The sequence below is a fragment of the Moschus berezovskii genome, chromosome 12 (genome assembly GCF_049115385.1).
Source record: "Moschus berezovskii isolate FMDL1 chromosome 12, NW_MosBer_1.0, whole genome shotgun sequence".
In the NCBI taxonomy this organism is placed as follows: Eukaryota; Metazoa; Chordata; class Mammalia; order Artiodactyla; family Moschidae; genus Moschus; species Moschus berezovskii.
Window position 1 is genome coordinate 28,653,475 of NC_142471.1, and position 15,401 is coordinate 28,668,875.

The following is a 15,401-nucleotide window of genomic DNA, read 5'->3' on the forward strand; positions in this document are numbered from 1 at the left end:
CAAGGAACCGGCTTGTCGCTCTGGTAAACTTACCTGCGGGCCTGGGCTGGGGCAGGGGGGTGGAGGGGGTGAGCACGGGCCAGAGCTGGACCCATCTTCGGAGGCACTCCCTGACCACTGGCTGCCACAGAGAACCAGAGATGGGACTTCATTCCTGTGGCCAGACAGGGCCTGAGGCCTGCTGCGCACTGACAGGCTCACAGCCTCAAGAGCTCTTCAGAAGCCAAACTCTTCTGGCTGAGGTATCACAAACACTCAGGCTCTGGTTGACAGATTTTATTGTTAAATCACAGAAGTTTTAGTGCAAAACAAACCAAAAAATCGTTAAGTTCCTTTAACAGCAACCGCATGTCTTGCTCTCTCCTGGCAACCGGAAGTGGAACAAGATGCAGCCAAACGTGAGAGAGGAAGGCAGGGCGGCAGCCGAGGCCCCGGGGCAGCACACCCAGCAGACCTTTTCTACCTGGAAGCCAGAGGCTCAGGAGCTTGTCATCCACATTTATTGGCAGGTCGAAAAGAACATCTACAAGATGGGGGTCGGAGGGGAGGGGCTGTCCGGCCCAGAGCAGTGGTGGCGCTGGGCAGCAGAGTGGACACAGGAGCAGGCAGGAGGCGTCACCATGGTCCACACACGCACACAAGCAGGCCCACAGAGCCTCCAGGGAGAGCTAGCAGGGTACATTCAGGTGAACTGGTTTCTTCCCCTCCCACCCGGAACCACGGAACTCCAAACAACGCATCCATCAGGAAAGACAAGAAAGCCGAACTGAAGGTTGACCCAGGGAAGCGAGCCCCGCCCCACCAGGTCTCCTGAGCAACTGCTTCCAACAGCTCTGTTACAGTGAGAACCGCGTTGTTTAAAAAGCCTCATTATTCTGAGTCTCTCAGCTTTCATATAAAAACTGCCTTTGTTTTGCAGTCAGCAGGCCCACAAAAGGGGATGGTGACTCCTTCATTAGAGTAGGCAGAGGCCTCAGCACCCAAAGCCCAGCCAGAAGGACGGCCCACCTGTCTGGAGGCTCCGGCTCACGCCCCCAGCCAGAGCCCCCGCCTCCACATAACCACACGCAGGGACAGACTCAGAAGACCTCCAGGGTACGCTATGTCAGCATCTGTCTAGCAAAGAGAAAGGGACACCGAAGCAATGACGTCAGCATGCCACTGGCAGCAATGGCACAATGAGGGAGAAAGGGACCGAGGGAGAGGGATCCTATTTCTATAACAAAGTCACGAGATCAGTGTTCGTTCCCCCAGATACACAAGCAGGAGAAGACGCTGCAGTTTCTCCAGGATGGAACGTGCCTCTAGTTCCACACGTGACGCTTGCAGTGCTCGACGGCCTGACAGGAGAGAGGGGACAATTTAGTCTGCAGGTGACACTCTCCACCCCGAGCCCCTTGGCACATGAGCCTGCACCCAGAAAGGGGACCCGATACCCTGGCCCAGATCAGCCAGAGGGCACCACATGCTGAAACCCCAGGTCATTATCTCCTTTAAACCCAGGCACAGTATGCAATGGGGTTCTAAGACTCATAAGGCAGGAGTCCAGAGCAGTGGGTGAACAGCGCCCCTGCAGGCAGGGCCAGGACCCCTCCCTCTGAGTACACACCTGAGCCCTGGCACAGAGGGCCCCAAGGCAAAACTCCTCAGGCAACAGTCGGCCGTTCACACCCGCTCAGAACTGGCCCAGGTACCCAAGAGAGCGGAGGATCCCACTCCACCACTGACTGTGCTGCAGGGCAGGGTACTGGGGCAAGGGGCTTGAGGTGGGGGGGCCTCACACCCTCCCTGCTGTGGCCCAAGATGATGCAATGCCCCCAACACTGGCTCACTGAAAGAATCCCCACAAGGAAGAGAAAATTGCACAAAGAAACATCAGGTAACAGAAATTGAGATAACACGTCCCCACCCAGGAAAGCAGCACGGGTCACCCAGTAGTGGCCGCCCAGCCGGGAGCCAACGCCCAGGGTGGTTCGAGAAGAGCTCTGCCAGGCCCTAGTAAAGAACCAGGCCAGGCTCCAGTCAGGGCAAGAGGGAGCCAAGGGACACGAGGCCTTGTGCAAGAATCCAATAGGCCTTGTGCAATCCCTCGGGTGACTGACTTCCTGTGAACCTGACCCTGTCACAAGGGAACCGAAGGCAAAAGCAAGAAAGCGGAAGCGAAGAACACTGGAGAACATCCCCTACCACCCGTCACTCCTCAGAGGCGAGAGCGCAGTGAGCCCTGCTTTTGCTGGTGACCACACATAAGTTACTGTGCCCCATCCTAACCCCGAAGACAAAGTAGAGAGCTGAGCGCCGAGGCGCCTCCACGCCACCAGAGCACAGGCACGGGCCTAGCAGGCGGGCCCACAGAGCAGTCACTCACGTTGCACAGGGCTGCCGACTCCATGTTCTGGCACCAGTAGCTCGGACCCCAGACACACTTCTCAGTTCCCAAAAGCGGCTTGTGGGCTGCTGGGCAGGCTCCAATCTTCTATATGGTCAAGAGGAGGAGAAAGTATTAGATCTGCTCAGCTAATCCTTTTCAAAACTGAGATTATCAGCTGCTAGAAGCAGCTAGAATCAGAGCTCCAAAAAGGCAAAGTTGCTCGGTAAAGTGGTCTCTCACATACTGTCCCCAGACTCTGCCTCCAGCCCCAGATCTGAAAGGAACCCTTCCAGGGTCCACACAGCGCTCCCCTGCCAGGCGGCACTGCCCAGGAAACTACCAGCCTAGCACACGGCTTACCAAGCACACGAAGGAAGGGTCCATCACCTCCACCAGGATTTCTATCAGCACCGGCTCATACTCCGTCACAAACTGGTCACACTGTTAGGGAGACAGCAGGGCAGGTCTGGGTGAGAGCAAGCAGAGAGCGGGCAGACAAGGAGCGGCGCTCTACGTGCTCTTCTACCAGAACTCCTGGCCTCACCAGTCTCCCTGCCCAGGTGACCTACCTACCCACACCTGCTCATTTTCCTCCCGGTGGCTCCAGTGGAGCTGACAGAGCACCTTTAAGAAATCTCAGTGGACTCCATGGCCAGAGGCAGAAATGGCAAAACTTCACCCAGAGGTACAGTCGACGAGCGCCAGCTCCTACACTCCCCCAAGCGGGCACTGCCATTTGGGCCGAAAACAACCCACGGGGCACCTGCTTCTGGTACTGGTCCGGCAGGAAGCTGCAGCCTTTCTCGAGGGCAGCCAGGATCTGCTCCTTGGTGCTGTTCTTCTCCAGGTTGCGGTCCAAATAGCCCACAAGCTTCTTGCACACCTCGCAGAAGCCACCGTCCTTCCTCGGCGTCACACGGACTACACGAGAGAGTGCAGGCTCAGTGCCGGCGAGGCCCCTCCTCACCCAGGGGGGGCCAGCCAGCCTCACCCGCCCCAGGGCTCACCCGTCACAGCGGGCAGCCCCCGGCTGGAGCAGAGGTGGAGCATGCTGCACACCAGCTCAGGGCTCGCCTCCTCGAAGAGGATCGCCAGGATGGAGCTGCCGTAGGTGTCCACCACCTCCTGGCATTGCTCAGCTAAGGATGTGGGCAGCTTCGAGCACACTTTGTCCAAAGCGTGAAGTATTTCTTCCTGAAACACCAGGAGAGAGCCTCAGTGAGAAAACGGACGCTGCCTGGGGGTGAAGAGACTGAAAATGCTGACGTGACCAGGAAACCAGCCAAGAAGCAAGGTGCTGTTTTGTGCCCCAAAGGCTAGAGCTCAGAGCAGGGCAGGTGCCTCCTCCAGCCCCAGCCCAGAGGGACCTGCTGGTGGGGAGGGGGTGCTCCGACCTCCAGGCTGCTGTCCCTCACCCGCCAGGGCCAGCCCAGGTGGTCTGCCAGTCCTCCCACGAGGCCGCCCTGGCTCCAGGGCCAGGAGAGGCTGTCCCCCTGCCGTGGCGGGCGTTCCCGACCCACACACCTCAGTCCTGTTGTTGTCAATCAGCTTGACCACCTCCTTCACCACGTATTCGCACACCTCGCAGTAAATGTCAGCCTTCGCGGGGGCGGGGTCCTTCTGTTAAAGGGCGGGAAAAGAACACGGACATACCCAGAGCCGAGCCTCGCCCCTCGGTCCTGCTCCACTAAAAGGGGGCCGAGGCCAGGACGGGCTAGCGTCGCCCAGAAGCCACTTTCTGCTGCTTTCAGAACAGGCTGTGACATCTTCCCAGTGTCTCAGCCCTGGTCCCTGCTGTTCCTATACAGTGGGAAACCCAGCCCTTTCCCTAATCCTCCACCTCCCACCCAGAATAGGAAGAGAAGCAATGAAACTGTCCCCCAACCCGAGAGCGCTGTCCATTCAACATCTGTTTGGTTCCAATCACTCATCATTCAGCATTCGTTCTGGGGAGATGAATGAGGCCGTAGGAACAGAGCATCCACTATTCTACTATTTAGAAGACAGTTTTAAACACATCTGAGATTGTCTCTTGACTTTCAAGTCTCAGCACCGGAGGTTTCTTTTCTAGAGCCTATCTTTGATACCACAGTGTTGAACAGAACTTTCCAGGACAACCTCCTATCGTTGTGTCCAGTACAGCAGCCACGGGCCGTGTGTGTCTACTGAGCACCTGAAATGTGGGCAGGGTAACCAAGGAACTGAATTTTGTTTCTAATTTTCTTTAAATTTAAGCACCACATACATCTGAGAGTACAAGCTATACCTCTCCATTTTGTCTGGCCACTAATTCAGTCAGAGAGATGGGCCGCAGCCTCTGAGCATCTGGACTGGGCAGGAGGGGAAGGGCGGTCAGACACCTAACCCATGCGCGGTCCACACCGGGCATATGCTGGGACGACTGCAGGAGGAGACAGGACCACTAAAGGTCAAGCAACACTGACATGGAAAGCTTCAGAACAAGAAGTGCACACACGTGCCAAGTGGTGAGGTGCCGCACGCCTGGGTGCTCCTTGAACACAAGAGTGATTCTGTTCACTGCCGACGAACGACTGTAGGCCTCAATCCCTAAAACAGTACCTCGCCCATAAGAAGTGCTGAACAGAAGTCAATTATGGAATGAAGGTGATCTTTACCAAATGGAGGGTGCTGAGGAAGCAAAACCACACAAGCAGCAACACCCAGAGAAGCTCCTGCACTAACCCTGGAAGTGTTCTGGAACATCGAGCTGGGACCATGGCTACAGCGTGGGGAAGGATGTGGGAGCGGCCACAGAAAGCACATCAGAGAGATTTGGCTGGAGCCAGGCACTGAAACATGACCTTGAATGGTGTGTTAAAAACGTAGCCTTGATCCCATGAGCACTGGGGCGTGTAACTCAGGAAAGAAACATATGACCATGAGGCTGCTGCATTAGTTTAGGGTAACGCTGTAAACTAATGGTCTCGAACTCCAGAAACCTCAGAAACCAAGCAGGGAACCACAGGCGTGTGTGCTGTGCGGGGCGTGACAGTGTGGAGTGGCGGGGCATCATAAAACAGTGGCACCAGGTACCTTGATGGGCTCCACCAGCTCCAGGGCGGGGACAACGTTCTCCGAGACCACCTCAGCAGGGACCAGGGCCGTCATGGGCACCTCCTTCACATCGTCACAGAAGCCGACCAGCACGCAGATCTCCTTGGGTTGCTGAAGAGAGCCCAGAAGCAGCTGTGAAGCAGGCGCACACTCCCCACACACACTGTCCCTCGCTCTACACACAAAGGTCAGGGTGCCGGAGGAACATCCTGGACCCAGTGTCAAAGCTTGGTCAGGCAAAGACTCATATTCAATCGAAGGGGCTTGTGCAAATACAGATGTACCAAGGAGGCCATGCAAAGCTTTGAAGGGAGATCAGCAACCAATGTCGCTTCAGCCAGGGAGCTCCCAGGGGAGCACGACCCCTGGCACCTTTCACTGGCAAGCGAATCCTCTCCAAGGTCATCTGGTCTGTTCTAGAACCTGTTTTCCTGTTGAGCTGGCTCAGTCTCAGGAGGAAGTAAGCTATATGTTCTTTCTGGAGGAAGAACCAGCATGCTTAACAAAGCCCCAAGTGTTACAAATAAAACCATACCAGAACTTTCAGCGGCAGGACCATTAGAAGTGATGCATTAAGGGGCAACACTGACTTTTATAAAGTCACAGTCTGTGCTCATAATGGCACACACAGCGCACACCAAAGCCCAATGTCCCCAGGCGATGAAGCTGTTCGAGTCGTAAGATCTGCAGATTTGAGCCCCTTCCCCTCCAGACACCAAACCACAGAGAACTAGAGTTTGGACAGCACCTTGACCGTTTCACTATGAAGGTGGCCAAGAGCAAGTGAAGTACCCATGCCAGGTATACTCTGTAAACAAACGCGCTCAGCAACTCGCTCCGGCCTGATGGCATCTGCCTCCCACCACCAGACCATAAAGCAGTGAGAAGAAGATGGTAGAAACAAGCCCTGTTAATGGGAGAGGGCAAACACACTGCCGTGGCTCATGGTATCCTATCTCTGACAGGCTTGAAGAATGGGGAAAAAATCAGAAAAGGGTTGGAGACAGAGCAAGCTTTTTAGAAAAAAGACCAAGATCAGGAGGCGTGGCTGCTTTGTCTCTGACCAGTTTTGCTATACTAACTCCTTGAGGAGGCCTAGATGAAAACCCAGATAGTTCAACCAAGGTGCTCTCCAATTAGACTTCACAATACCTTTGAAAATCTTGAATTCTAGAACTAGATGAGGGCAGTGCTCAGTACAACCCTGAAAGGGCACTGGTTCAGTAAGTCTGGTCAGGGGCTCAGTCCCCAGGTTTTGCCACCAGTGGCCTTGCTCTTGAGCTGTCTCATGTGGCTCCAGAACCCAAAGGACCCCATCACCCAGAGGGGCAGAAGCTATAATCAAGAGATTGTTTCCAATTCTCTGGATCCAACAGGCAGGGTAACAGTCTGCTTGCTATTTGCAAACGACTCGCTCATGCAGCAGCAGCAGTTCTGGGCTGATGAAAAACATGACTGTGACATGCAGTGCTCTCCTGAGTCCTGACAGAAACAAGGTGTCCCACTGGAGCCAGGCCCGCACTGCAGAAAGCAGTGGCCAGAGGCCACCCATGGTTCCCCACCCACTGGTGGCCTGCGTGTGGCCAGCTACTCCCTGATTCTGACCACAGCACAAGGCTCTGCGGGCTTCATTTTCTGGTCCCCCTGGAGAGTAAATGAAACCCCTGACCCCTCCAGTGCTGAATCACACAGGAGAGATGTAGATTCTCCCCCTGCCGGCCGATTTATTAACAGAGAGAGGGAGCCTACCTGTCACAATCATTCCTTGTATCTGTCAGAGCTGATTATGCCATACAAAAAAAGATGAGCAAAATAACTACAAGCAGCAGCAAACCACTTCTACAAGCAAATTTCCATCACATACCTGATCCTGCTGTTGAACAAAAAAAAAACAGGAAATCGGAGATGAAAATAAGAGAAAGGAAAGGACACAACAGTTAAGAAAAAATTAAAACAACAATAATCAAGCAGTTAACTAGGTGTAAAAACGTCTGTCACGAGAAGTTTAGGGGAAATGCCCTTTCGGGCATCTTATCTCCTACTACTGCCTGCACACGGGGGCCGGAAAGCTGTTCTCCCGTCAAGGGTCAGACCACACTGTCCAGCCTGTCTGTGTACCGTCCCCTTGTCCCTGACACCGAATCAGAACTCTGAGCGGCAAGTCCCCAGAAAGCACCAGTTATGAAGGGCTCTCCTCGCTCTGAAGCCAAGCCCACCTCGCCTGCAAGGCCCTCACCTCAGGCTGGTTGATGAGCAGCCGGGAACAAGACACAGGGCTGCTCAAATCAGAGCACCGTCTTAGAACATCAAATGCACCCAGAGGGGTCACGGAGCCCTGGCCCAGGTCTCAGGGCAGACTGCCCCCAGGTGGCCAAATGCCAGCCTGGAAGGCTGGTCTGACAATGCAGGCATACCTCATTCTGTTCAGCTTCACAGATTATACAAACTGAAGGTCTGGAGCAACCTTGCTTCAGGCAAGTCTACCAACACCCTCCCCCCACCCCCCGTTATATTTGCTCACTGCATGTCTCTGTGCTATATTTTGGTAATTCCTGCAGTATCTCAAATTTTTTACCTCACTAGTTGGTTAGTTAAGGTGATCTGTGTGGTCAATAATCTTTAATGTTACTACTATGACTCACTAAAGGCTTAGGTGATAGTATTTTTTTAGCAATAAAGTATTTGTATTTAAGGTATATACATTGTTTCTTTAAACCTAAGGCTACTGAATACTTCAGAGTGTGGTACAAACCTTTCATATGAAATTTCATATGAAATTTTTCTGAAAGCCAAAACATTCATTTGACTCACTTTATCGTGATATGATTCACTGTACTGCAGTGGTCTGAAACTAAACCTGTGGCATCTTCGAGGTAAGCCTGTGTACCAAAAACCTTGCCCTTTACTCAGCAATTCCAGTCTTACTTACCATTTACCTATCTTGAGGGAAAAAACAGGGATGTGCATGTCTATCTCTTTGGCTCTACAGGTGTTCATCGTACTTTTTATCCTAAGAGTAAACCTGAAAACAACCTCAACATCAGCCATAAGGAATTTTATCTATACAATGGAATATTATGCAGCCATTTAGCAACTGTACACGCAGAATATTTAATGACCAGGACAAGTTTTGGACAAAAAATGCAAAAATATGGGTGATTATCCCTATTTCCAAATATGTCTACGCAGCATGATTTTTAAAAATAATAAAAATATTTTGTTAGCAATGACGAAGCGCTTAAGTAGACCACGTCACATCAAAGGCTTATTTTTTTCCTGCTTTAGCAGCATGTCTTTGTATGCAAAAGCCCTTTGCCTTTAAACTATTTTTAGAACAAGGCAGGGTATGAGTAATATTTCCACAAAAATTCTATTGTGCCTGATGGTCAAATCAGGGCCAAAGCGTAACTCACTTAGGCTTTACAGGCCCTAAGGTCTTAACTGCTCAACCCTACAATTATAGTGCAAATATGCTATCACTATATTCCAGTAAAACTACTGGGCTATAGCTCTCTGAGCCCTGGTTAGAGAGCAAACTTAACAACTGTAGGCCAATCTCAACGCAGTCAGGAAGTTCGCATGACAGAGAGAAAAGCAGTATTAAATACAACCCACCCCTCACCCACTGCGGATTAGATCCTAGGAGGCCAGGGCATCTTCCCTGTGTGAGGATGCCTTCAGACCACCCTGCTCTGTAATTTCCTGCGTGGAGTTAGGGGGCTTCCCTCCACGTGATGGACGGTTTCTACCTCTAACAATGGAGGACCACCCCCAACCACCTGGCTGTATGAGAAGCAAGGGCAGCGGTTACGGGCTCAAGCAGCAGCCGCAGCCGACACTGCCGCAGAGCGAGGACCAACTGCGGGAGGCGGGTTCTCCCCGCTCGGAACTCAGGCTACAACAGGGCAATCCTCGACAGAGCAGGCTATTCCCACGGGTCCTAGGACGAGAGCCAGACACCAGAAATCTGATGGCCGGCTCACAGACACAGAGGCAAACAAACCGCCAGGAAGCCACCATGGCAGTCCCGAGGGTCAGGCTGCTTCCGCCTTTCCCCAGCCCGGGGAACGCAAAGGGGAGGCACTAAATTGTAGGTGGACAAAGAGGGCTCCTTTTAGTTTAATTCAGTACTCAAAGGTAAAAAAGGGAAAATAAACTGTACAATTTTCAAAATCCTAGAAATCACAGTCTGAGACAAAGAGAAATGCTAACAAAGAGCTTCCCCCAACACCTACCATATGCATCACCATTTGGATAGCAATTTCCGAATACTGGTTGATATAGTTCTTGCACTGGGGAGACAGAAAGAGACTTTTAGTAAAACACGGCTACAACAATACACCAACACCCTAGCCTTTCCAACAGTGTCAATATGCAAATATCAAGACAAGTTTCCAAGAGGAGAATGCTATCAAAGTCTGTTCTGGGCAGCCTCAGTAAGACAAAAAATGGCAAAGTGTCTTGAAAATGTTTTCCAAAGGCCCTTAGAGATGAGGTCCTCCAATCTCCTTTTATGGCCCTTGCTTTCTCCAAGGTCACACAGCAACTACTCAGGGGCAATTCAGGGTAAGTGAGATACACGGATCAATTTGAGGTTACTTCCCAAATTCGTTCAGACATTCTTAGACAGGATTATAAAGTTCACATCTAGTGTAATCCAGTTAAGTTATGATTTTCATAAATATCTAGGTATTTCCTGCAGACCCTCTGGTCATGACTGTGAAGTGTCTGTAAGTAAGAAAATAGAAAGTGATATAACAGCCCTCAGGGAGGTCAGCCTGGGGAAGCCAACTGACACAGCAAACACAAAAAGACTCTGCAATGAGGCTGAGAGAGTCCCAGGTTTAAGTGGACAGAAAGGGACCCTTACCTTCCAGAGCTCCACCTAGGAAGGCTGCTCTAGAACCCAGACCCGGGAGTCCAGGTCTAGCAGAGGTTTAGTTTCCTAGTTCTCGGGCATTAAACAGCATTTGGTTTTAGATTTCAGTCTCATGAGTGTGGTTAATGCGAACAGGGTCCAAGAAATAAAACCCTCGTGGAGCTAACAGAATTTCTGAGTCCACAGGACCAACATCCTCCAGAGTTAAACAAGGGACGCCGCGCAAGCCTCCTGCCAGCCAGGGCCTGAGCTTTCCCCTGGGAGCCGCCCTGCTGGTGGCAGGGACAGCACAGTCAGAATTATGAATATACAACAACCCAACTTTTCAAACCAGGGTTCTAAGTGGTTCTATTCTTGTTCCTCACACATGTGGCAACTGAGAGAAATGAAGAAAAATCTCTTCCTCAGGGCCCTTAGGTGGAACCTGAAGTGGTACCCCAGAAGTGAGCTTTCTTGGCTGTCCCACTCCCGTCTCCAGAGCCCAGCTCCCTGGCCCAGAACATCCTACGATGCAGGAGGCAGGGCTCACCATGTCGGACATGCCGGGCCCCAGGCGGTCGCACTCCTCCTTAGCATGGTCCACCAAGGCCTCGACAAAGGTGGAGTTGGTCTTCAGAGCTTCCTGGACGTCAGTTACCATCTGAATGCAGTCCTGGCAGACGTCCCCGTTAGCCTAGACAGACGGGGTGGTTAGGCCATATACCCTCCTTAAACAGCTCAGGGTATTCAGATCCCTACATGCTCATACTATAGCACTAGAAGTGAGCCCCTAAGCAGTTCCTAATGAGTTTTAATAGGCTCTAAAGTGACTGAAGTTTAAATCATGTGGGCATTTATTACAGTGAAACTTAACAGGCAAGGGGGCGTGTTAAACATCCCAGTTCTTCAGAATCTCCATGGCTCAACCATTAGAAGGGTGGCTGGTGGAACTGTGGAGCCAGGGAAGGAATGAGGCCTCGGTTTCAGAACTGTACATACTGCCCCTTCTGTGTTTCGGCTCTGATTCCTCCCCAACCCCGAACGGGGCCCTGGGCAGCCTGGCCCATCACCTCACCTTCGTGGGCTGGGGCCTGCTGTGGGAGCCGTCCTGAGGGTACAGGAGGAGGGGGATGTTGGCCATGAAGGGAGCTACCACCTCCGCCATATCCAGCTCCGGGATCTGATTGGACTCGAGCTGTTTCTGGTGATTCAGCTCCGCCAGGTGCTTCTGAAGAGACTCGCAGAGGTTGAGAGCGGAGCACACCTCCCCGGGATGGCTCTGGGGGGAAAGAGGACCAAATGGAAACCCTTGCCCCAGAAGGAAACAGGCCACCTGGTGCCTCAGAATTCTCCCTTTCCTTATCTCCTGGCTTGACTCACGCGCCCATGCCCAGCTCACAGGCGCCTCAAACTACACCACTCAACCCTCCGCAGCTCCATTTTAACAAACGGTTCTACCACCGTCCTCCCAGAGGCACCGGCCACAAACATGGAAGGCATGACTAACTCTTCCGTTGCCTGCAGTCCCATCCACCAGCAAATCTAGTCCATTTATCCTCTAAGACAATGTGCAGCTCTCCGCCTCCCCTACCCGCCTCACATCTTTTTTTTTTTTTGGAGGCAAATTACCTTACATTAATATATTTTGCCATACATTGCCACGAATCCGCCCCAGGTGTACATGTGTTCCCTTTTTTGAACCCCCCTCCCACCTCCCTCTTCCCCATATCCTCCCTCCAGGTCATCCCAGTGCACCAGCCCCAAGCATCCTGTATCATGCATCGAACCTGGACTGGTGATTCATTTCACATATGATAATATACATGCTACAATGCCATTCTCCCAAATCATCCCACCTTCACCCTCTCCCACAGAGTCCCAAAGACTGTTCTCGCCTCACATCTCATACCTGACCGTCCTGCCAGCTTCCCCTCTCGCAACTCCCCATTGGTGGGACCCAGATCAACCCCTCTGAACAAGGATCCTGTCACTTCTCCTGTGAACCCCTCCCAGGACTCCCCACTGCACTGGCAATGCTGGAACACGGCCTGAGGTCTTGTGGTGACCCCTGCTTTCTGCACCAAAACTGTGGCCCCCGCCCAGGACAACCCTACCCCACTAGAGGTTTTTAGAGTCTTTCCAAATTCACAAACTTGGTTCCTTGTTTCTTGCTGAAAACCCAACCTATGACATGTGGTTTATGCATAACACATACTTACTGAATGAAAGTCGAGCATCCTTATGGCTGACATGAGTTATCAAATCAACACCTGTAACTGTTACACCAGTTTACATTCCCTCAATAATTCTATGAGTTCCCATATTTCCTATACCCTCCCCAACCCTTGAACACTACAAGCTGAGTGGCCTGCTGTGCCAAAGACATTCTGGATGTTAAAACTGTAGAAAAGATCTGTTGACAAAATCCCAATCTATCAATAACTCTCCATCGTGGTCACTGTAATCTGATCTGGAACCTCCCCTGGCTCCAGAGGTGCCCTAAAAAAAGGGGATCTTCTCCATCACATACCATCTGTCCTTTAATCATGTCCAGGATGACTGGGAGGTACGAGTCGACAATCTCCTTACAGGAGGCAGACATGTTCGGCTTAGGGAGCCAGTCACAGGTCCTCTCCAAGTACACGAGGATCTCTTGCTAGAGAGGACAGAGGCAAGAGTCAGACCCGAATGGACTTCTCCACCAAAGGGCTGAACGCAAGAGGCCCTTCGGCTCCAGAGGCCCTCAGGGAAGAGGACAGGGGAGAGGACCAGTGAGGAGCCGTGGCTCTGTTAGACCAACGAGGCGAGCAGATGCGAGCACTATTCACAACAGAGACGCTCGGACTTGCAGTCTCACACGCACAGGGAACTCTGAGCAGAAATCACCAAAAATGAACCTAAAGGTTAACAGCATGTGACACAAAATCCCAGTCTGTCATGGGCACTTAATGCTGCGCTCAGGAGTCGGCAAACTAGCACCCGCAGCTTATTTCTGTACAGCTTGTGGCTGGGAAAGGTTCTTATACTTCTAAAGGATGGGGGTGGGGGATTACGTGACAGAAACAGTCTGTGGCCGATGAGACAGTTATTTCCCGCCCTTCCTAGCTGGCCCCCCAGAATCACCGCTCTGGGAGGAACCGACACACGGCCACACAGCCGCCACTCACACACGGTCACACACGCTGGTGGCGGCTCACCTCAGTGGCGTTGTCTTTCAACATGTCACCAGCCGCAGTGATGACATCTTTGCATATGTCGCAGGGAAGCGATTTCTAAGAGGAACACAAGAGAGATCTGCATTGTAGGACAACACTCACATCGCACAGGGGAGAAAACCACCGTGGCCTGTCTCCTCATTCCGTCCAGCCAGGGCCACCTCTGACACACCGCACACGCCAGCCCCCCAGCCTAGGTGAGAAGCACTGGACACCGCAGGGGAGGGTCGGGGTGGCCGATCACACTACTCTGTGCCTCCATGGGACAGAAACCCTCCTCCTGCACCCTCAACACCTCACACGGCGCACCTGGCACCAGCCACATTTCGTATTCCTGCTCACAACACATCTGTGAGGAAACTGAGGCTCAAAATGTATCAGCTGGAGGGACTTCCCTGGTGGTCCAGTGGCTCAGACTCCATGCTCCCAATGCAGGGGGGCCTGGGTTTGATCGCTGGTCAGGGCACTACATCCCACATGCCACAACCAAGAGTTTGCATGCGTCCACTGAAGATCCTACTCGCCGCAACCAAGACCTGGTACAGCCGAAGTAAATGAAGTGAAGTGAAAGTCCCTCAGTCGTGTCCAACTCTGTGACCCCACGGATTAGACAGCCCCTGGAATTCTTCAGGTCAAAACACTGGAGTGGGTAGCCTTTCCCTTCTCCAGGGGATCTTCCCAACCCAGGGATCGAACCCAGGTGTCTTGCATTGGTCTCCGGCATTGCACGCGGATTCTTTTACTAGCTGAACCATGAGGGAAGCCTAAGTAAATAACTATTTTTAAAAACCAATTGGAAATCAGAGTAGCAAAAATCAGAGAAAATTGGTACTGTGATGCAGAGAAAGGAGGGGAAGGCAGGGAAACAAGGCCCAGGCAGACCTCTGCACATTCACAGCAGCACCACTGCCAGTACTTCACCTGCTTTCCACCTCCTGAGCTGTGCTGCATGCCAGTGGGGGCCACACGTCCCCACTGCAGAGCTCAGAGACGGAAAACCTGGCATCCCTCCATGGCCCAGGACCATGGAAAGTCTAGCCAGACCTCAAAGCTTGTGGGGTGTTCCCTTCTGTAGGTCAGCTGATTTTCGACCCATGAAGAAGGAACTGACACATCTCACCTGACACAGGTGAGATAAAGGAACACCTGTGAGTTCAGCTGCGTTTAGAGCAACCGCCTTGAACCTTAGGACCTAATCAGGCTAATCCCATGCATGGGGCCACTCAGGCATCCTGAATGAGTGCCCACGAGGTTCAGGTGTGTCCACAGGACTGTCCTGTCAAGAGACAGAGATCTAAAAAGTTCCCCTCATGACACACTAAACTTCAAAAGAGGAAGCAGTATTAAAAACAAGACCAGAAGCAAATGAGAAACAAAATCTGAAATTCTGGCCACGGACGGCAGGTCAAGAGTGAATTCAGAAACTTAAAGAGCAGTGTTATTTAATTAATTCTTCTTCTCTTACTGAAGTACTAGGAGCCACTGACAAGTTTTAAGACTTCAAGCTCCACAGAGTGGCTTGTACCACGGGCGGAAGCACATCCCGGAGTCGGCTGACTCAGCCAGCAGAGCTTGGGCGTCTCCTGAGAAGGTTCAGATCGCGTGGACTGCGCACTTGAGGTCTGTCATCTCAAGAGTATTCCCACATTAACGTGATATATATTTATCACTGTTCAGATGAAAAATCAGTGGCATCTTTTCCAGGCTGGCTATAGCTGGAAATAAAATTTTCAACAGCTACCAAGCTCTAGGATCTGAATCAATGATGTGTCTGTTTGAGAGGCAGAGAGAGAAAATACCAAAAGAGGGGGAAAGACTTTCAAGAGCTTAGCATCTGCTTTGAGAGAACGACAAGGGCAGCGCTGTGCCCCTGGGTGCAGCC

At 52.0% G+C, this 15,401-nt stretch overlaps 1 protein-coding gene across 2 annotated transcripts in view; it reads right to left on the reverse strand.

Moving 5' to 3' along the window:
- Positions 1–261: 261 nt before the first annotated feature.
- Positions 262–15,401, reverse strand: part of PSAP (prosaposin) — a 32,938-nt gene continuing 17,798 nt past the window's right edge. The window contains exons 3-14 of one of the 2 annotated variants that reach the window (XM_055425515.2): positions 13,502–13,576; positions 12,835–12,960; positions 11,380–11,583; positions 10,855–10,998; positions 9,682–9,738; positions 5,426–5,557; positions 3,896–3,988; positions 3,379–3,565; positions 3,135–3,292; positions 2,732–2,812; positions 2,369–2,476; positions 262–1,340 (exon numbers count right to left, since the gene is read on the reverse strand). In XM_055425515.2, the coding sequence (XP_055281490.1) occupies positions 1,305–1,340; positions 2,369–2,476; positions 2,732–2,812; positions 3,135–3,292; positions 3,379–3,565; positions 3,896–3,988; positions 5,426–5,557; positions 9,682–9,738; positions 10,855–10,998; positions 11,380–11,583; positions 12,835–12,960; positions 13,502–13,576 (1,401 nt within the window). In that variant the 3' untranslated portion in view covers positions 262–1,304. Of the gene's footprint in view, positions 1,341–2,368; positions 2,477–2,731; positions 2,813–3,134; positions 3,293–3,378; positions 3,566–3,895; positions 3,992–5,425; positions 5,558–9,681; positions 9,739–10,854; positions 10,999–11,379; positions 11,584–12,834; positions 12,961–13,501; positions 13,577–15,401 lie in introns of both variants that reach the window. The other variant, XM_055425514.2, reaches the window with a different exon arrangement.